At 41.8% G+C, this 23,083-nt stretch overlaps 1 protein-coding gene and 1 long non-coding RNA gene across 3 annotated transcripts in view; one reads left to right on the plus strand and one right to left on the minus strand.

Moving 5' to 3' along the window:
* LOC128324247 (uncharacterized) overlaps window positions 1–17,568 on the plus strand; it is a 21,598-nt gene extending 4,030 nt beyond the window's left edge. Inside the window, exons 3-4 of the long non-coding RNA XR_008306744.1 lie at window positions 14,340–14,467; window positions 15,209–17,568. This is a non-coding gene — a long non-coding RNA (uncharacterized LOC128324247). The remainder of the gene's footprint in view (window positions 1–14,339; window positions 14,468–15,208) is intronic.
* TTPA (alpha tocopherol transfer protein) overlaps window positions 6–23,083 on the minus strand; it is a 38,404-nt gene continuing 15,326 nt past the window's right edge. Inside the window, exons 2-5 of one of the 2 annotated variants that reach the window (XM_053248541.1) lie at window positions 21,587–21,740; window positions 20,582–20,775; window positions 17,661–17,771; window positions 6–8,534 (exon numbers count right to left, since the gene is read on the minus strand). In XM_053248541.1, coding sequence (XP_053104516.1) covers window positions 8,361–8,534; window positions 17,661–17,771; window positions 20,582–20,775; window positions 21,587–21,740 — 633 coding nt within the window. In that variant the 3' untranslated portion in view covers window positions 6–8,360. The remainder of the gene's footprint in view (window positions 8,535–17,660; window positions 17,772–20,581; window positions 20,776–21,586; window positions 21,741–23,083) is intronic. The other variant, XM_053248542.1, reaches the window with a different exon arrangement.

The raw sequence follows: 23,083 nt of genomic DNA on the forward strand, positions 1-23,083 counted from the left end.
GTTGGTTCATTTAAAATATTAATTTTATTTGAATATTCAAATGTATAAAATTTAGTAAAATAAGATGGTTTACCTTATATAAGACAAGATGTCCATATTTGGTGGCAAACAAGGCACACGGTGTAATTACAAAGAAACAATATATGCTTACAGTTTCTTTTTCACTTCTAAATTACATCTGTTTAATTATCTCCTGCTCTATTGTTGTCATATTACCGACATGCCAGTAAACATCTGAAAACTAAATATATTTTCCATTAATAAAATTAATCTTGCACTTCAGTATCTGTTAAGCATTTGCAAAATTGTTCATGTTTAGAAATGACACATTTGAGTTTACAACAACTGTATGTCAATAACACCTATTATGTAAACAGCTACAATAAAAATTGGCATTGCACAAGCTAAAAGCCCTTTTCCCCCCAAAGAAAACCAACTGAATGAATAAACAAATACAGCCCTTGGGGAGTGGGAGAGAAAACAATCAAGTGTTTTGTGGCATCTTAAAGTGTGCTGTCAAGTTGGTGTCGACACCTGACGACCACAGAGCCCTGTGGTTGTCTTTGGCAGAATACAGGAGGGGTTTACCATTGCCATATTCCGCGCGGTATGAGATGAAGCCTTTCAGCATCTTCCTATATTGCTGCTGCCCCATATAGGTGTTTCCCATGGTCTGGGAAACATACCAGCAGGGATTCGAAACAGCAACCTCTGGCTTGCTAATGAAGTCATTTCCCTGCTGTGCCATTAGATGGCTTTGTGGCATCTTAGAGACTGATAAATGTATTGTGGCATAAGCTTTCATAGGCCTGAACCCACTTCACCAATTACTTGTTGACAGGCAGACATACATACTGCAAGTAGAGAAAGTTGGGGGGGGGGATTGGTCCCCAACCCTTTCAAAAAAACCAAAGCGAGTCCAAAAGGCAAATTCCAGTTTCAAAGTGTCAATGAATTCCAGATTGGCTACACTGGAGTTTGTTTGAATCAATCTCTCTCTCTAGTAGCATGGCAACTTTAAAGTCTGCTACAGAATTGCCTTACTGACACTGTAGATTAGAATTTAGATTCAACCAATTATGGGAATGGCTAACTCACTACATAAAGTAATCATTCCTCTTGGGGTGTTTACACAGACTATTTGCTCTTGTTATGCCTGTTCAGCAACAGGTCTGGTTGGGAGCAGATCACACCCATGCTGATTGGCATGGATTTATTAAATTGAATTCTGCATTCATTTGTGCCCCACCCAGTGCAGTGGCACACATACTACGAAGTCACCAGTCACCGCACTGTTGACCTTTTCACCTCACTTTGTAAACAAAACAGAACACTTTCCCCTTCCTTCCCTGCTTATTCTGGGTATATACACCTCGCATAACTTCACAGTTAAGAAGTTGATCATTTAATGTGTCTGACAAAGTGTACTCTGGTTCATGAAAGTTTACACTATAATAAATTTCTTAAACTTTTAAGGTTTCAAAAAACTGATGATTTTACTACAACAAACTTAACGCAGCTACCCTTTAGTTTGTCACAGGTAAAAGTAGCTTGAAAATTGAAGTATATAACTGGGTAAAGAAAATAGTACGGTAAAGGTAAAGTGTGCTGTCAAGTCGATTTCGATTCCTGGCGCCTACAGATCCCTATGGTTCTTTTTTTGTAGAATACAGGAAGGGTTTACCATTGCCTCCTCCTGTGCAGTCTGAGATGATGCCTTTCAACATCTTCTTATATCGCTGCTGCCTGATATAGTACCAGTGGGGATTTGAACCATCAACCTTCTGCTTGTTAGTCAAGCATTTCCCCGCTGCACCACTTAAGGTGGTAAAGAAAATAGTACCAAGTACAAAATACAAGAATATAGCCATCAGTACAGAGAGGCATATTAAAATCAAAGGGCTTTTGGAAGCTGGTGCTCCATTATGCAGAGCAAATTACAGGATATAGAAATTGCAGAAGTTCCACTATCGGTGGCTTCACATGTAACATGGCAGCTAAAGTTGCTGCAAGCTGCCGCAGCCCCAGGAGTGTGCGGGAGCCCTACATCCAGTCTCGGCAACAATATGCCAAGACTAAGCATGTTGTATGAACCCACCAATGTTGGCATATCTTGTCCTACATGTGGGATGGAACCTGACATCTCTAACTGAGATTTGAAATGTGGGACAGATGTCAAGTGCTGTCCTGCAAGTAGGACAGGATATGCCAACTTTGGTGAGTTCATGCGTATTGTTTCTAAGATAGGATGTAGGGCTCCTGCATGCTTCTAGGCTATGGAAGTTCAAGTCAACCATGGCTGCTGCATTATGTGTGACGTTGCTCTATGTCTATTATTGAATTATGTGAAATACGTCGAATTATGTGAAATAAAATAGTAATTAACCATTACCCAAATGTTAATTGTCTCCGGTGGGGGGGAGGATTTCTGGCCCTTTGGGAGGTTGATTTTATGGAATTTGAGATGTGGCGGTTATGACTAAACATACTCATTACCTTAAAAAACCCCAAAATTATATAGTTAATAATTTAAACAGGAATGGCCTCTTTTAATATTTTGGAATGATAAATATCAGAATGATTGTTGCCCATATTCACTATTTTATTTTTATAATATACTGCTTCTTATAATATACACTTCATTATGTTTTTGATGATATGTGAGTCAGCTTATTTATTATTGAATTATATTTTCCAATGTCTATTTTCTGGATTATATCTTTCAACTGAGATCCAAACATGTTATTTGGGGTTGACAAAGACTTGTACTAGCCCAATTAAATGTTTGTGAACAGCAGACCCTCTATATTACAAACTCTTTGCAAAAGAGGAAAAATAAAGTATAAAGTCCTTTGGCTTACAGATATAGTTCCACTCTTTTTTGGATAAACTAGCTTATATTGATGGAAATGTCTCTTTCTGAAGACTTTTCAGAACTACCATTGCTGGTAATTCATATAGGGATTCAACCTTTATTCTAAAAATAAAAGTATCTAGTTAAGAAACTCAGATGAATTTGGGTGAATTTTGATGCTATATCAAAACATAAGCAAATGTATTTTGAACAGAAGTCGAGAATATTATCTATCTTCTATTTAAAAGCCACAGTGTTTGATAGAAATAATCTCCTAAGTCAACTACATTTAGCTGAGAGAACCATTCTATTATTGTGTTAAATTCCATAAAGTGCTTGTGCTTAAAGATTTTGCATAAACTCTGCAGGTCTACTAAAACAGAAGAAGCCCTGTGGAGATGCAGGTAGCCCTTTGGAGAAATAAACTGCTCCAGGCTGCACTCTAGTCTTTCCCCATGGAATGGGTGTGTGTGTGGGTTTTGCTTCTCTCCCCTCCCTCCAGATATAACTTTATTTTTAGGAATCTTTCCCTGAGGGCTGCAGGGAAAAGCCGCAGGGAAAATCTCCCGAGAACCACCCCCACCGCCACTGGAGTTGTGGGAAAAGACTGGAGCACAATTAAGCTCCAGTCAGTTTTAATCTCCACAGGACTACTCCCATTTCAAGCGTTGCGGAGAATGTCAGCCACCATATCTTGTTGCTGAGTACATAAGACTTGGCTGTAACTAGATGACAAAGCAAAGATTGAAAAAAGAAAAAAAAAAGAACCCATTCTCTTTTTTAATTGTGCTATGTGCCACCAGTCCCAGTCCAGTCAGTAGCTGCTCCGCTACACACACATGACAGCTGGAGGTAAGCCTTGCAGCAGGGATACAGTGGAGAGGTTCCAGAGACTAAGTTAGTCATGACTAAGCACTATTGAAATAAATGACGCGTGAGTCATGACGAAATCCAATTTGGCTCCATGGGTCTTAGCCATGATTAGCTTAGTCTGGATCTTGCATGTTTCCTGTATTTAAAAAACAAACCAACAAACCCTACAAAAGGCACCCTTCCTCTCCAACAGTGTGCTATAGATATTGTGCCGGTATTTTGAAGAAGAATCTACCATTTTAACTGCTCAGAAAATGATATGGATATTTTCTATGCCCTTATTGACAGTAATAGTGCTTAATTTTGTTTGTATTTTGTTTTCTAGTTTTAGGTGAAGCATTGTTTATATTATTGTTTTGTGTGTTTTAAATGGAAAATAAAGAATAGTTTTAAAAAAACAAACCATGTGGAGTGAAAGACTGGAAAGGAATCTAACATGAAGGGGATGTGAAGAGGCTTAGTGGCTCAGAATCCTAGAGGTATTACAGCCACCATCAGCACTGGTCCATTGTACCCGTATGTTTGTAACAGTCTTGCAGACTGGGCAGCAGAGCATGATGAAGCTGCACCAATGACCTTGTATAAGACATTGCGGAGTCAGTTGCAGCAGTAATTTTTCCTTGCAGGCCACAGGAAGGGTGCAGCAGGCACTAAGAGTGCTCAGTTTCTGGGACCTGTATTGACCAGCAGCGAAGGGAACCTGCCCCTTTCACCCAGAGGCTAATACAGGCAAATGGCATTTGATTCCGTGGTATTCGCTCCTTAAAAGGTTATCATGTGTGAACCAGCCCTAAGGTGGTTGTATTTACTGTCATCATAGATTGGCTGAATGATAGTTTATTGAAAATCTATTTACAAAAACCTTTTTGGAAAAAGTTGCCCAAGGAAAAACAGCGGCTGTTTCTTTGGGCCAGCTTGTTGGTCTAGAAAAATTAATGTGAAGGGTCCTGGGTTCAAGGCTATACTCCAGGAAAAGGAAAAGTACAGTGGAAGAGCACATGCTCTGGGATCTCAAGAAGAGGCTTTCCCCAGTACACTTCAAAGGATATCAGGAAGCAGGACTGGGGAAAGCTTGTTCTTGAGATTCCAGAGATCTTCCGGCTGTTCCAGCAGACTGAATTGAGCTGCATGGACTAGTGGATTAACTCAGAATAAACTAGCTTCATATGCTTGAGAAAATTTCTTACATTTATACATATTTCACAAGCCCCTAAAGTAGCTCAGTTCTTCTCAGCTCTTCAGTATAAACTTCTGCTAAACATATTTACTAGTATGAACTAATGCTAAATCCTACACTCACTCACTGCATAGTAGTTCCAAATATCTTCTGTCTTCTGCCCTGATCCCAAACATCTGTACTGGTGCATCAGAATAATCCCTGCTAACTGAGCAAAGAGGCACCTTTTTAAAGTGGTGATTCTCTTTATGGAGCAGGGGGAGAGCAACTGGCTCTATCCAGCCCCAACACAGCATCCCTCCAGTGGCTGTTGCTGGTGTCTGTCTTCTGCTTATTTTCTATGGCCAAATTGACCAGGAAAATTCAGGCTTCTCAGGCCTACAAAGTAAAAAAAAAATGCTTTGTCATTTTTTTCAACTGTCAAGGAGCTTAGATGTCTTTTTGGGCTCTCTGTTGCATGGGTTGAACCTAGATACAAAGAGAGAAAACAGGGAAAAAAGGCACAGGATATGCTATCTGCATTATGTGCCCCTTTAAAGTTCAAGGTACAGAACATCTTTTGATGTGCCAACTGAAAAAATTACCTCTCTCTCCAAGGTGAGCTTTTATGGGAAAATATTAAGGTTCATTTACATCAATTGGCAGCATGATGGTCATTGACCAACATTCATCGCTATATGTCAGAAGTATTGACCAATGATTATTTGGAAAAACAAGGATTAAAGCAAGTGGGCCATAGGTGAGAGAGGAAGAAAACTATTTTTAAAAATGAATACACAGGGAGTCAAGGCAGAGAGAGGGAAGGAGAGGAAGAAGGAGAGGAAGAAGAAGAAAAACCAAGACTTTCACTTTGAATGAGTTAGCTTTTGTCCTTTGATGATCTGAGTCTGGGGTGGGGTTTTGTTTGTTTGTTTTGTACCTCTGTTGCACCTGTAACCACAAGCTGCTGCTCCTAAAACTGCTGCCTATGCTGGGTGAGAATCAATCTTTGATTTTAATTATTTGTTTGTGTCTTGGATCTCCAATTGTCATTTAACATCCAAAAACAAGAAAAGGAACCTAGAATTCTGAATCCTCTTTCCTATTGGGAGAAGGGAATTTTGATGTAATAAAATCTTACACTCTACCTGATCTCTTAGGTGCAGGTGCAGCAATTCTCAAAATTATCTTATTATCTTATTAAAGTGCTTTCTGCTATAAGTATTACAGTCTACAAAGTGTGTGAGAATAATTCAGAAGTATTGGCTTAAAGCCATTTATTGAGCTATCCTAGGGCTATTCTGGAATAAGTAGTTCTGAATTACAGACTAACATTGTATTGATTGTCTCAAAAGAGTGGCCAACATCCTGATTAGTGCAGCTTGTGTGCAATCTCTGAAGCACTCTGTGCCACCCAAAAATATGTCCCTGAAGGTCACATAACCATCAGGGACATATTGGGTGGCACAAAGTGCTTCAGAGGGAGGTTGAAAGCAATGAATATCTCCACTCCCAACCAACAAGTATCTGTGCTGCTTTAGAATGCAACAGGTGCACATATACTTCTTTTATTGTGCATGTCCACTTCTTTTACTATGCATGCACTGCATTAATTAGGATGTTGGCCAGTATCTGTATATAGAGAATAAAGTATCATCATCTTTAATGATTAGGATAGTTTCTGGGAATTATTTCAGATTCACTTATTTCAGATTCATTTATTTCAAGTTCTAGTGTGTCCCTTGTCAGCATTAATTACTAACTGTAACAATTGTACCACTATTGCTATATAGTGGTACTATATTGCTATATAGTTGTCCCATGTGAATCAATTAACATTCCAAAATACATTCAAAATCAAATTCCTGAGAATCATTTCAAGTACAGATCATCTTCTGACAGCAAATAATAGGTATAAGAAAATCGCTAGCTTTTATAAACACATTTTTCTAGCTAAATTGTAAGAAAGGTATACTCTGCAGTTTCTGAAAGTACTTAGCTACTTGTTTGTCCCTTGGCAGTTTGCAACATGAAACAGTAACTATGGCTGCAATGCTGTACACACTTACCTGGGAATAGCCCAAATGATCACAGATTTAGTTCCATGTAAACATTAAAGCTGTGCTTTGGCACGACAAAGTCAAATAACTTGTACCATTGCCAACTGTGCAGAGGAGGCACACTGCCACAGAGTTGACTGAGACAGTGCACTGGGTACAGCGGCAGGTATGCACAGGAAGCCTTAGGAAGTGTAGACCTGTCCAGTCCTTTCTCCATAGAGCTATATGGGGGAGGGAAGGACTACCTTTCTAAGCATTCCTTCTGCTGTGCTCCCGAACACCATCCCATCCCAGCCATGACGGAGACAGGACAAGGCTCTGCTTCCTGTAAAGGAGCTCTCCCCTGCAATGGAAGTGTGCAGTACCACATGAGATGGGCACGCTGTGAGTTGCCACCTCTGCACTGTTCCAGGGTGGTGCAGATTATTCAGCTTACTGAAGCACAGCCCTAGTATACATGCAAAGGATTGCGTGAGTAGTAGTATATATTAACCAGATATCTTCACAGTATGCCAAATAGTATTCCAGTATTCCAAATGCAGCATCATTTATGGCAAGAGGCTCAGAACTGATAAGATAAAGTAATACTATTTCATTCAATATATACTTAATATATGGAATTCATTACTACAAGAGGTGGAGATGGTCTCTAGTTCAGCTTGGCAATGTCATGCAAGTTAGGGCTATCAATGGCTTTTAGCCATAAGAGCTAAATGCAGCCTCCATACTCGTCAACAAACCTCTGAGTACCAGTTGCTAACAGCAAGCAAGATTAGATGGCTGTTACCCTCTTGCTATACTTGTGAGTTTCCTTAGTTGACTGCTGTAGGAGACAGAGTGGTGGCTAAATGGCTCTTTGATTCAGCATAAACAGGCGTTATATTTTGACAGACAAAATAGTTTGTCTGCTAGAAGTAGAACAGTGCTTTCCGGCGGGGGGGGGGGAGAATCCCCATAGCTTAATGGCAAATATACTCATACTCTTCCTCAAACATAAGAATGAAGTAAATGAGATACATCTTCTCCAGGAAGAGCATTCTATCATATCTGTTTACAGTGGTCCAAAAGAAATTTCACATTTGTCTAAGTCAGGGCTGCTCAATTTCGGCCCTTTGGCAGACACTGGCCTACAACTCCCACAATCCCTTACTATTGGCCGCTGTGCTTGGGGATTATGGGAGCTGTATTCCAAAAACAGCTGGAGGGCAGAAGTTGTACAGCCCTGGTCTAAGTCAAGACTATGCTCACAGTTATGTGGTTCACTAGCTTTTATAAAACCTGACCCATTTAAATCTACTGGAGATCACCATGAGCTTTGGACCAGGTCCAATAATTCATAGAACTATATATTTTCTTCCTCCTTCTCTTTGGTTAATAACTATGCTCCACCAGAAACATTTTACTGCTTGTTAATGTACTATGTAACCACAGAAATACTTTGAAGATAACTTTCAGATTCCATGATGAAGTCAGTCCATTGTTGAGAAAGGTGATCCATGGAGATGGCCTTACCACCATATTCTTTTGGGAGAATGCTGGCTGGAAAGTGTTCTTGAAGGTTCTGTGTATAATTATACCCATGCATGTGGATCTGCAATGAGAAGAACATTTTTCTCCAGTCTGTCCCATAAGAAAGAAATGCATTTTCAGAGTATTTTACAGTAAAATCTACTGTTAAAGAAAGTGTTTTAGGTGTGAGAACTTAACTTAAATATATAGTCAACTTCCTTAAAATTAAAATATTTTGATACCTGTGGGTACCGTGTTGTAAACAGTAAGCTCATACAACCAAGTTAAGAGGCAAACTAGATGCAATAGCAAGAGACCATTAAATATAAATTGGCCTCCTGCACAGAGTTGCTCCATGCAGGAGATCCTGAGCTGGAGCATGCGACACATGGATCTCCAGCCTCTGCTTGAAAACCTTCAGTGAAGGAGAACATATTAATACCCCCTCCCCCCAACAAGGTAACTGTTTCCATTGTCAAACTGCTTACTACCAAGAATTTTCTCCAACTGTTCAACCAAAATCTATACTGCTGTAATGTATGCCCATTAGATCTAGTCCTGCCCTCTAGGCCAGCATAGGACAAGTCTTTGCTCTCTTATCTGTAATAGCCTTTCAGGGATTTGAACAATGTGATTGCGTATCTTCTCATTCTTCTCTTCCCCAGGCTAAACATACTCAGCCGCTTCAGTCTTTCCTCATAAGGCTTCCCAGAGCTTAGGCCTTCTTCATTTCTCTCCTCGGAACTCATGAGAACATAAGAACAGCCCTGCTGGATCGGGCTCAAGAACCATCTAGTTCAGCATCCTTTTTCACACAGTGAAATTCAAGAATCTTTTCACACAGTGAAATTCACCAGATGCATTCAAGAATCTCGCAGGCAGGCGGTGAGGGCTTGCCCGCTCTCCTGCCATTGCTTCACTGCAACTGGTATTTAGAGGCATCTTGCCTCTGAGAATGGAGGTGGACTATAGCCACCAGACTAGTAGCCACTGATAGACCTGTCCTCTATGACTTTGTCTAAGCCCCTTTTAAAGTCATCTCCACATCCTGTGGCAGAGAGTTCCATAAGTTAATTGTGCGCTGTGTGAAGAAGTACTTCCTTTTATCGGTCCTAAATTTCTCGAGCTTCAGTTTCATGGGATGACCCCTGGTTCTAGTGTTGTGACAGAGGGAGAAACATTTCTCTCTGTCCACTCTCTCTGCTCCATGCATAATTTTATACACCTCTATCATGTCTTCCCGTAATCGTCTCTTCCAATTTGTCTCATTCCAATTTGTCTACATCCTTCTTAAAGTACAGCATTCAGCACCAGACACAGTACTTCTGCTCCTATTAATATCTATCAAAGTAGTAATATCTATTAAAGTAGGAGTGGGGAAAGAGAGAATGATTTATAGCACGAAACTGGCAGAAGCAAGTAACGAATGCTTGCCCCCACCTGAGCTTTCCCCCCAGACACTGTTTTAGTCCTAATGAGACTCTGAATTCGAAAACTGAATTATCAGGAAAAGTAGCTGGAGTGAAGAAGTGGTGGTGGTGAGGACGCATAGGTAGAGAAAAGGCTCTGCATCATCCCTATCACCCATGCTGAACTGCAGGTTGGCATTCAACCTTATCATATAGGATTTTGTCATGACCGGCATTCTAACATAGGTCATTCTTCTGTGAAGTTTAGTTTGCCCCTTAACCAGGCTTTTGAAATATTTTCAGATTAAACATGGTTTGTTTGTTTCATTGATCAGAATGATAGGGTGGCAGTCTTTAAAGAAGACCTACATTATTTCTATAATCCACAAATTCCTTTGCTAATGTAAATCCCATTAATTTGCATACACATAAGTACAGCTTTGTGGATCAGATCAAAGGCCTATCCCCAGGACCCTGTTTCTCACAATGGCCCCCCCAGATCCCTTGGGAAGCAACACCAGGATATGAAGGCATTCCTGCTGCTCTTCTGCAACTAGTATTTGGATGCAATTCTGAATATGGAGGTAGCCTATAGTTATCAGGATTAGTAACTACTGAAAGACTCAGTGACTCACTGACTCAGTGGTGACAACAGTAAAAAAAAATTGAGGGCAGGGACAAAGTGCATTTATGGGTGGACGAGCTGTGTTCCACATATTACATTTCTGAAACAAGAAGGGTGTGGGAGGGAAGCCACTTTTATTGGAGGTGCTTCTTTTCCCCTCCCCATGCCCCTCTGGAGCCTCCCTTGTTTGTCCTCCATGAATTCATCTAAGCCCCAGTAAACAGTTTCATGAGAGGACCCCTGGTCCTGGTGTGGTGAGAGAGGAAGAAGAACTTCTACCTATCTACATTCTCCAAATCATGCATAACTTTATAAACCTCCATCATATAACCACCTTAGTAGCCTTCTTTCTAAACTAAAAAGCCTCAAATGTTGTAGCCTTGCCTCATGTGGAAGGTGCTGTAGGCCCCTTGATCATCTTGGTTGCCCTTTTCTGCACCTTTTCCAGTTCTACAATATCCTTTTTGAGATATGGTGGCCAGAACTATACACAGTATTCCAAATCTGGCTGCACCATAAATTTGTATTAAGGTGTTATAATATTAGCAGTTTTATTTTCAGTCCCCTTCCTAATGACCCCTAACATGGAACTCGCCTTTTTCACAGCTGCCATGCACCAAGTTGACATTTTTAGTGAGCTGTCCACCACGACTCCAAGATCCCTCTCCTGGTCAATTACTGACAGCTCAGACCTTATCAGTGCATATATGAAATTGGGGGTTTCCCTCGCCATGTGCATAAATGATCTAGTAGTAGGGGTAAGCAGCGAGGTGGCCAAATTTACAGACGTTACCAAACTCTTTCGGGTAGTGAAATCCAAAACTGATTGTGAGGAGCTCCAAAAGGATCTCTCCAAACTGGGGGAGTGGGCAACAAAGTGGCAAATGCGGTTCAATGCGGGCAAGTGTAAAGTGATGCACATTGGGACAAAAAACCCCAACTTTAAGTATACGCTGATGGGATCTGAGCTGTCGGTGACTGACCAGGAGAGGGATCTTGGGGTCATGGTGGACAGCTCGTCGAAAGCTGTGAAAAAGCTGTGAAAAAGGCCAATTCCGTGCTAGGGATCATTAGGAAGGGGATTGAAAATAGAACATCTAATATTATACTGCCCTTATACAAAACTATGGTGCAGCCACACCTGGAGTACTGCGTACAATTCTGGTCACCATGTCTAAAAAAGTATATTGTAGAACTGGAAAAGGTGCAGAAGAGGGCAACCAAGGTGATCAGGGGCCTAGAGCACCTTTCTTATGAGGCAAGGCAACAACACCTGGGGCTTTTTAGTTTAGAAAAAAGATGACTGCGGGGAGACATGACACAACCTCTATAAAATCATGCATGGTGTGGAGAAAGTGGATAGAGATAAATTCTTCTCCCTCTCACATAACACTAAAACCAGGGGTCATCCCATGAAATTGATTGCCAGGAAATCTAGGACCAACAAACGGAAGTACTTTTTCACACAATGCATAATCCACTTGTGGAATTCTCGGCCACAAGATGTGGTGACAGTCAACAACCTGGATGGCTTTAAGAAGCGTTTGGTTAACTTCATGGCGGAGAGGTCTATCAATGGCTACTAATTGGAGGGCTTTAGGTCAACTCCAACCTCAAAGGCAGGATGCTTCTGAGTACCAGTTGCAGGGGAGTAACAGCAGGAGAGAGGGCATGCCTCAACTCCTACCTGTGGCTTCCAGCAGCATCTGGTGGGCCACTGTGTGAAACAGGATGCTGGACTATGTGGGCCTTGGCCTGATCCAGCAGGGCTGTTCTTATGTTCTTATGACTTATATTGAATTGTATTTGCCATTTTGTTGCCCATTCATCCAATTTTGAGAGATCCTTTTGGAGCTCCTCACAATCTGTTTGGAATTTATTTTATTTTATTTCATTACATTTATAAACTGCCTAACACCCAGATCTCACGGCAGTGTACACAACTTAAAACAATAGATAAAACTCAATAAAAATTTAAACAATTTTAAAAGCATAACATTTTAAAAAATAGTTTTAACAAAAATATTTTAAAATAGTTTTAGCAAAAGGCCTGATAGAACAGGTGTGTTAAGTGACTTTTTTTAAGGGTAGGCAGAGATGGAATAGCTCTTACTCGGACAGGCAGCACATTCCAAAGCTCTGTGGCAGCCACATATATTCAGTCCCAAGCCAGCGGTAGCTGTAACCAAACCTCCCCATGTGATCTCAGTAAGTGGTAGGGTTCATGACAAAGAAGGTGCTTTCTTAAATATTCTGGAACCAGGCTAAGGGCTTTGTAGGTAATAACCAGCACCATGTATTTTGCTCTGAAACATATTGGCAGCAGGTACAGTTCTTTTAAAATTTGTGTTATGAGATCTCTTCGAGAGACCCCAGAGACCGATTTGGCTGCTGCATTCTACACCAAATGCGATTTCCAAACCACACACAAAGGCAGCCCCATGTACAGCACATTAAAAAAGTCTCGCCTGGAAATTACCTGAATATAAGGAAGTTACCAGCCCTGTGGCTGCCACAGGACATTGGAATGTGTTTTGAGGTTGTTTAGCTCCAGAAATGGGCATAGTTGGTGTATCAGCTGAAGCTGATAGAAAGTACTCCTGGCCACTGCCTCGATCTGAAGAAACAGAGAGAGTACTGGGTCCAGGAGAACTCCCAAACTACATACCTGTTCTTTCTTGGATAGGTTGTAACCCCATCCAGAACAGGCAGATGTAAACCGACACCCACAATCAGTATCTCTGTCTTATTGGATTCAACCTCAGCTTGTTATCCCTCATCCAGCCTGTTACCACTTCCAGGTAGGCAATTAGGGAAGTTATGCCATTTTCTGATGAAGCTGACATGGAGAAATAGGTTTGGCTGTCATCAACATATTGGTAACACCCTGCATCAAATCCCTTGATGATCTCTCCCAGTGGTTTCATGCAGATGTTAAGAAGCACTGGAGACACCTTGGAGCCTTGCAGGACTCCATACAGCAGCTCTCACTTTGAAGGGCAATAATCTCCAAGTGACACCACTGGAATCTACCAGATAGGTAGGAACAGAACAACTGTAAAACAGTGCCACCCAATCCCCACTCCCTCAGGCAACACAGGAGGATACCATAGTCTCCTACCACAGCTCCTACAACTCAAGAGACAATACAAACAACTGCTGGTACTTAAGAAAAGAGAGAACATGAAGGCCACCTGATCACACCTTATCCAGGTGGTCAAAGCCAAGGATTCTGCCTCATTTTGGCACATCATGGCCAACTCCTCTAGCAATAGAATGGCCCTAGTAGATATGCATATCCCTCCTGAGGCTTGGGAATCACACTTTTGGAGCTTAAATGAGGACACCACGGTAGGAGAGAGATACCCCCACACACACTGGATATACAAGAGCTGCCCAGCTGGCCATCTATCTCTACAGCTGAAGTGGAAGCCCTGGTCACTCAATCCAGAGCAGGGAAGGCCCCTGGGGATGACAATATCCCCCTGGATCTTGTAAAAAATAACTTAGAGTGGTGGGCCTCAGTGTTAGCATCACTATTTACCTACACTGACTCCCATGGACGCATCCCCAAAGACTGGGGGCTGGCGATCATAGTCCCCATATTCAAAAAACGTAGAAAAGATGACCCTGCCAACTACAGGCCTATCAGCTTGCTCAACACCATCAGCAAGCTGTATGCCAGACACCTGCATGGAAACTCAAGACTGGCTTGAACAAGAAAATATCTTGGCAGATGAGCAAGTTGGCTTTAGGGAAGGTAGATCCACAATTGAGCAATGTTTGATGCTTCAGCACCTTATAGAAAAGTATTCTACTAACAAATCTATCTCCCTTTACCTTGCCTTCATAGATCTCAAGGCTGCATTTGAGTCCATCTCCAAAGTCAAGCTTTAGGATAAGTTGGAATCATACTCCAAGTCCATAGATCATCACCTGCTCTACTTAATTCGCTGCCTCCACACTGACACGACTCTCAAGGTAAGGTGTAACCCTCAAGGCCACCTCACAAATTCCATCCCGACCCAGAAGGGAGTAAAATAAGGATGCATTCTGGCCCCTCTTCTCTTTAACTTTTATATCAATGACATGGTGAGCCATCTCAGCAACTCAAATTTCCACCCTCCCAAGCTGACCGAAAGAAGCATTTCCACACTGCTCTATGCCACAATAATCTCGAGGACACCTATAGGCCTCAGAACGGCATTGATGGTGCTTGCCCAGTACTACAAGAGTGACCTTCTTTATATAAATTACCAAAAAACCAAAGTACTGGCCTTTTCCAGAAGGCCCAAGCCCCGCTCATGGTCATATCAGTGGCCACAGGGTCAAACAGGTTTATTGTTTCAAAATCTGGGGGTGGTCCTCCATGCCTCCAGCTCCAGAAAGACTCACTGTGATCATGTTACCATCTCTGCAAAGAGGAGCTCCACCACCATTTTAAAGTTTTTATGCACTAGAGGTGGCCAATACCTTCCTGCAGCGCTTAAGTTATTTGAGGCCAAGCTGCTGGCAAAACTCCTCTGTGGTGCCCACCCGCTGGGCCCCTCCAATATTACTACGTTAGAGCGAATCCAGTCCAATTTCTTAAGAGCAGCTCTTCAAGTGCCATGCTTCAGCTCTAATGCCAACCTATGCCTGGAAACTGGCATGCTAAAGGTTGAGGCCCGAATGTGGATGGCTGTTCTTAACCACTGGCTTAAATTATCCCTTAACCCACAGGGCCTGGCCCTGCTGACCCTACAGGACAAATTTAAATTGTCATGGAAACAGGCCATCTGGACTAAAGTGGCATTATTGGGATTTTCCCCTCCTATTCTCTATGGGCTGTGATCGGGCGAAAGCAGCTATCAAGCAGAGGATAATGGACATGGAGAGACAAGCCGAACGAAGCAGGGCCCCAACTTTCTTAACCTCTGCATGACTCAAATACATCTGGAGATCCCAAGCCACAGAAGGGCCTTTACCCTTGCCTGCTGCATATGTCATAGTGGCTTTATAAGCTATGTAGTTTGTAGTTTTATTGTACCAGTTTTTTTTTATTAATATATAACACAGTTTTATTGTAGGGCAGTAATTGGCTAATAGTGATATATTAGATTGTGATGTATTTTTAGCATTTGATATTTTTTCCATGTCCTTGTATGCTTTTTATTCTTGTGCTAGTCTGGGACCGTAATAAAGATTGATTGATTGGATACCATAGTCGATGGTATCAAGAGTCGCCGAGAGATCCAACAGAGTCATACTCCCTCTGCCAATACCTAGTTGGAGATCATCTATCAGGCCAATCAAGGCAGTCTCAGCTCCATAGCTGCCCTGAAAGCCAGTTTGAAATGGGTCTAGATAATCAGTTTCCCTCCAAGACTGTCTGAAGCTGAGAGGCCACAACCCTCTCAATCAACTTGCCTAAATACAGGAGATTAACCATGGGCCTGTAGTTGCCTAACTCTGAGGGGTCTAATGCAGGTTTTTTCAAGTATGGTCTAATGATCAGGTTTTTTCAAGTATGATCTAATGACTCCTTAAGGCAAGGAGGCATCCTGCATTTATAATGTTTATCAGACTCTCTCCAATAATCTGATTGTTAGATAAGATGAGCCAGATGGGCAGGAGTCAAGAGAACAGGTGATGGGATGCACAGTCCGATGCAGCTGCTTACTCCGATTTCTAGATTGTTTATGAATAAATTAAAAAAGCACTGGTCCCAATAAAGATTCCTGGAGGATTCTTACATCTTTCACAGGGATATCATGACTGGATCAGATAAGCACAGGGGGTGTTAATTTTTAGAAAACACACTGCAGAAAAGAAGAAATCTAAAGATCTTTCATCCTTCTCTGGGAACAGTGGACTCAAAGGCTTCTATAATCATCTGCCACTGAGGCCAAAACATGTGTTGCATGTAGTTCCATGATCCATTGCGGGAGGCTCTTCTTCTGTATGATTCCAGCCACTAAGTCTGAAATTATAAGTTGGAAGACCAGCATAGGGACCGTGGGCCTTCTAAACCTTTTCCCCAAATGCTGTTTACTCTGAAAATTATAATGTGGTAGTGACTGACATTCAGTGCAGCTTTCCACTGGTGTTTTTCTTCCACTGGGGCTGCTGTGCATGTAAAATATAGCATCAGCAAACTTTTGCAAGAGTGCTGTTGCACAAATACTTAAAGGAGTCCCCGGGCAGTTGTGCAGTGCAACTTCCACCGGAAACAAATGATGGGCAAGAGCAGCCAAATGTTGAGCCCTGGGGATGCTGCAGTCCTAAGGCAGCCCTGACACTTTTAAGAATGGGTTAGCAGCACTTCTGCAGTTTCCCCCATTGTCACATATGGAGGGAGAACTGCAGAAACACTGCTAGTGCAACCACCCATTCTTGACAGTGTTGGGATTGCTTTAAGACTCCACATCAGCCCAGAGACACAGTGTTATGGCTCCATAATGATGTGCATTATGGCAGCCAGTGGAAGGAGCACTGTGCAACTGCCCAGAGACTTTTAAAAGCATTTTTGTGCAATTCTGCTGGGACTAGATTTTACACGTGCAGTAGCCATGGCAGAAGGGAAACACTTGTGGAAAACTGTGCTGAAAGTCAGCTATGATCAACAAAAGCTTGCAAAGCATTTTACATAGAAAAATAAATAATAAATAAATAAGATGATTGCCTGTCTCAAAAGGCTCACAGTCTTAAAAGAAACATGGTAGACACTAGCAACAGCCACTGGATAAATGCTGTGCTGGGGCTGGAGAGGGCCAGTTGCTCTCCCCCTGCTAAATATAAGAGAATCACCACTTTGAAAGGTGCCTCTTTGCTCAGTTAGCAGGGGTTAAGAATCCATGTATGTGAAAGCATGGTACTTAAACACTTTATTATAGAATCTGTCATTGTTTTAAATTGTTTTACTGTTTTAAGTTTGTTTTTAATCTGTGCTGCTCTTGCCCATCATTTGTTTCCGGTGGAAGCTGCACTGCACAACTACCCAGAGACATGAGTTTGGGGCAGTATGCAAATATGCTAAATAAATAAATTTTCAACAAGCTGTTAAGGCTAATGGCTATGTAACAATAAAATTTGATTTATTCAACAAATATGGTACAGTCTTTTTTATATAAAAGAAAATATGTTGGTATAATAATGAAAGAAGTTCATAGAATAAATATTTCCATTCACTCACCCGCTTCTTGATTTTTTCAGAGAGGATAGGTTTAATTAGAGCAAAGACAGGGTGGAATAACAAAGGCTCATTAATCAAGTGAATGCCACGAACTTTTAGTGGAAAGGAATCCTGCCAAATGCAAATCACAACAAATGTGTTGTAAACATGATGCATGTTATGGTAAACATAATATAAAGATGACCATTTTCACATGGCTATGCTGCAGAATGTCACTACGCTCAACATACAACCTTGAATAGAACTATTTTCTGAACAAAGCCAGACACACATTTTGTACTATCTGATGCTTGCACTTATCAAAAACGAGTTAAAATATGCTCAATTTGCTTGGAAAAAAGAAAAAAGTAGTTGATAAAATTTTCAGGATGCTGTGTAGGCATGTATACACATAGAAACAGAAAATGGGTATTACAAAAAGCAGCTGGCCTACTGTGCAATGTTACATGCACTGTGCAGAGTTATGTCTGTACAGCTGCACAAACACGTTAGCACAACGTGTTCGTGCAGCTGTACAGACATAACGCTGAAAAAACTGCACAAATTACTGGTTGCACAACTGACAACAACTGTAAATAATGGCTGAATTGCGCAACCACATTTGTGCAATTCATGCAAATTACAAAACAGCCCTCTTGCACAATGTTGAAAATGTTACATTGCAAGGTGCATGCAACACTGCGCAGTATGTCTGTAAGTGTCAGATTTTCAGGTAGTTTCGCAGTAATACAGAGGGCCAAAACTTCATAGCTACAAAAGTAGTTCCATAATATGATTCCCAGTTCAGATCAAACCCATTCGGCCCAGTTTGTCCGGTTCTAGTACTTATAAAGAGGAATCCGGTAACGATTCCCCTTTACAAGTACCTGTGTTTTTTAAGGGCAGGCAGTTATCTTACCCACTGCCATGGCAATGCAGCTCTTCAGTGGTGGTAGCAGGCCAGCGGCAGTTCCCCTCGGCCCCACTGGTGCTATCCCCATCATCTCCAGCCTGCAGGGGCTTGCTTCAGGCCTCTGCGCAAACACAGAGGCCATCAGAGTGACCTCTGTGAGAGGCTGTGCCACAGCCGTGGCAAGTAATGTAACCTCCCACCCAGCCACCCATTCCCCCTTTGAAACCCTGTAGGGTTCCCCAGGGTGTTTGAAAAGGGGGATCCTTGCCTGATTACCCTTTAGAAGCACTAGAACTGGGGTTGAACTGATTTAACCCCAGTTCTAGGCACAAACCCAACTGCTGGTCAGTTTGGCTAAACCAGTACGCAGACTGGGCAGCTCGATCTGGGTCAGACGCGAACCAAATTGCCCAGAGTGGTTCCATGCACACCCGTACTTCTTTGTGAAACAAAGTAAATGTATTTCTGTATAGCACACAGAGCAGGAATGTAAGGGTAACAACATGGCCCCACTTTTCTGGCTTGTCATAAGGACTACTGACAAAGTAATTGAGGTTTGGGGCACTTGGCAAAGTGTTAATAAACTTAGTATTATTTTAACGGCAGGGTAGTGCCTGTGAAATTGTGATACTTCAGAATGTCCTTACAGTGGATCAGGATGGAGAAGAATTCATTGGCCAACATGATGAGCAGTGATATGGAGCCACTGCACACACACTGGGGCTGCTGCAGACCCGAATGGTAGCTCCAATGTTGCAGAGAGCACATGGTTGCAAAAGCAGCAATGCTGCAGTTTCTCCGTTTTCAGAAGCAACTGTGGCGAGCGGGCATTCTCTACAGTGTCAGGGATGCCTTATGGATCTGCAGCAGCCTTGATGAAGTGTGCAGCTGCTCCGTACCAATACACATCATGAATGAATTAATGAATGAGGGGGGAAATCAACCACAATGAACAGATCTGATCTTACAAGCAGCCACACAGAATTTAGCCACTTTAAAATTAATCTCTGGATTAACTCCAGAAAGTAAATAAGTGGCATAATATAACTCTGAATGCCTAGAGGAAAGCCATAAAAGCAGAGTTATAAAGGAATTTCTTATTGACTGACAAAATACACAGTTAAGAAGGACAGGTTCAATAGACTCAACTGCACCAGAATTACAAGGAAAATCTCTTGCATTATATAGAATATCCCCAAACTTCCTAGACACCACAGAAACTGAGCATCATGTTGGCCATTATTTTTGGACATCTGTACTTCTGCCTGGTACTAGAAATTTAGTTAGTTAGATTTATATGTCGCCCTACTCCCATAGGACTCAGGGCGGCTTACAAACAATAACATATACAGCAACACAATTCTATAAAATACATCTTACATAATGCCATAACCCCAAACCCATACAGTACTCATTCCACATGACATAGTAACCATGGATTACAAGATCACTCTACGATCAGCTATCTCAGCAACCGAACACCTGCCGGAACATTTCAGTCTTACATGCCTTATGGAAAGCCAACAGATCATGGAGAGCTCTGCTATTATCTGGGAGACCATTCCACAGAGCCAGGGCCACCACTGAGAAGGCTCTGGCTCTTGTTGATTGCAGTTTAATATCCCTAGGGCCTGGGATCACCAAGGTATTACTTGTGGCCGATCTCAGGACTCGGCGAGGGACATATCGAACAAGGTGGTTCTGGAGGTATGGAGGACCCATAACGTGTAGGGCTTTAAATGTTAAAGTTAACACCTTAAACCTAACCCAGGACTCAACTGGCAACCAGTGCAGCTGAAAGAGCAAAGGTGTCACATGTGCTCGCCAAGGTGTCTTAGTAAGGACTTTCACCAGCTTTGCTAAAGGCCACAAACCAAATCCAAAACCCAAGAATTGCAGTGTTAAACCTTATGGGAAGTATTGGATTAATGGTTTATTTGTAAAAAAAAAATTAAAAACCCAATACACATAAGTTTATGCATACCACATTCTACTTTTGAAGTAACTAAAACTAAGCATCAATATTTACCATGATCACAGCAGCTATTCTCTTGGCCACTGTTGGAGAGATCTGAAATGCATGAGCAAATCTCCATCCTTCTAGATCAAAGATAACTTTGACTCCATTCCGCTGTGTGTCTATTTCTCTTACAATAAGTTCAGATGTCATGAGACTCACACGGAACACTTCAAATGCTGTAAACAGCTTTGGATCCCATCGAGCTGAATTAAAAACAGAAGGGCATATATAATGAAAACATGCATTTCAAAATGATGTAATTTGCAATACATGCCCTATCCTTCATAAACTATTAGGCTGCAATCCTATGCACACTTACTAGGGAGTAAGTCTCACTGAGAGCAGTGGGATTTACTTCTAAATAAACAAATAAAATAAACTTTTTCTCTCTGCAAACCAGGTCTGTCCCTTTCAGCTTTTAGACATGGCCAGTACTTTAGCTGCATACCTTGCTGAGATGAAACTATCAATGGTCTCCTCCAGATCCAGCCTTCAGAAAGCCACTTTGATATCCTTTGGATGGCTGGGGAAACTTTCCTAACATGCTAACATTTTCCTGATAAAAAGGCCAAAGTAACTTCTTTGGGAATTTTTGAACTAGTTTAACTGAAAATGTGGGGCTTGTTTGGTTTTGGTTATTCATCCACCACAATCAGTTTTCTTAAGGATCAGAGCTACTTGGCATGAGAACAGGAACTGTGTTTTCAGTAAAAAATCAACAACCCTGAACTCTTGGACTTCTCTTATGTGGCCAATATCTTGCCTAAATGAGGAGTCAGTAGTTACACTCTGACAGACTTTTGAAAATATTTGCCAGAAAAGCATGGCTGACATCCTGACTCAGTTTACCAGATGAAGTCCTATTGAAATTTAGCAGACCATTAGAGTAACTCCTGAGTAGTACTATTGATTAATGACGGCCACTCATTTCTCAGCTGTTGGTATGGAATTATGAAACCTGGATTAAAAAACACAGTTGGAAACAAAATTAAGCTATTAAAAAAAAATACTTACCAACTCTGTAAATGATAACTTTACTGCCACTTGGATCTCTCTCTCTCAGAACTCCATGGTAACCAGCATGCAGCAGGTTGACAACAGAATAAGGTCGTAGATCTGCATTTAATTCTGGCCATTCAGTTCTGCACTTGGTATAGTTCTTCAACAGCTGGGAAAAGAAATAACATGCAAATGTAAATAATTCACAGCAAGACTATCAAGTAATTTATTTTGCAACAGTCATAAAAGAGCTTGGCTTTGCTCTACAGAAAACAAGAAGGATAATTTTTGAATGGATGTTTGGGAGAGGCAAGGCAGTATGCAGAAGTAGATAGCTATTACCCAACCAGAGCTGGGATGGAGTATGCTACACAAATACCGTTTGCATGTATTTAAAGGGAATATTGTGTTCATAAGTTAATTAATAAGTTACACGCTGCGGTGAAGACAGAAATTTCTGTAATTCATTCCAAGACTGTTGCGGGTGAATAAAGCTGTCATACAATTTCTGTTGAATACTCCTTTTCCAAGTTGATTAAAATGTTTACCACAATAAAATTAACCTTCTTGAAAATCTAGACAATGAACCTGTTCTCATGATCATGAGAAAGGGCTCGGAGGGGCGAGGGGAGGAAGCCTTTAAAAGCTTACCTCCCCCGCAGACAATCCATTCCTCTTCGCTGGGTGTGTGAATTGTGCACCCAGACTATCCTCTGCTGCTGATGGCAGCAGAGAGTTTGGGTGCAATGGGGAAATGGCTTGAATACCAAGCATGAGGTTGCCAGTTCGAATCCCCACTGGTATGTTTCCCAGACTCTGGGAAACTCCTCTATTGGGCAGCAGCAATATAGGAAGATGCTGAAAGGTATCATCTCATACTGTGTGGGAGGAGGCAATGGTAAACCCCTCCTGTATTCTACCAAAGACAACCACAGGGCTCTGTGGGCACCAGGAGTCAACACCGACTCGACGGCACACTTTACTTTACGCCCTTGGAATGCCTATAATGCACCATGCAAGTGCACAGTGCATTATGGGAATTCTCCAGGCGCTGGCAGGGAACCCTGCAGTCTCCAAGCTCCGGCTGCAAGCAGCCATGTCTGGCAGATGATAGAAAAAAACAAAGTCAAGGGCATGCTTGCTTTCTTAACCTCATTTTGAAGATGGGCTTGGCTCTCTAAGCAGTTTTGCCACCACGACTCCAGAAGCCGAGTGGCTCCCTCACACACAGACGAAACCAGGCTGGGCTTCCTTAGCCTGGTTTTTCATGTGCGTGAGAACAGGCTCATTGAGCACTTTGGCTCATTACCAAATTCATTCATGCCCATTGCCTACTAGACAAGAACAGAGTTCCTCAAAGGCTCATTTGCTGATAACTGAATATATCAGATATATTCTTATGATTAACGTATAATGGATTGCCTTGGGCAGTCATTCCAGACCACAGATCAGTTTTGATAACACCCAAAACTGGCTGTGCAAAGTAGCTAAATATGCTGTGCATAGCAAATA

This window comes from Hemicordylus capensis, chromosome 4 (genome assembly GCF_027244095.1).
Source record: "Hemicordylus capensis ecotype Gifberg chromosome 4, rHemCap1.1.pri, whole genome shotgun sequence".
Classification (NCBI taxonomy): domain Eukaryota; kingdom Metazoa; phylum Chordata; class Lepidosauria; order Squamata; family Cordylidae; genus Hemicordylus; species Hemicordylus capensis.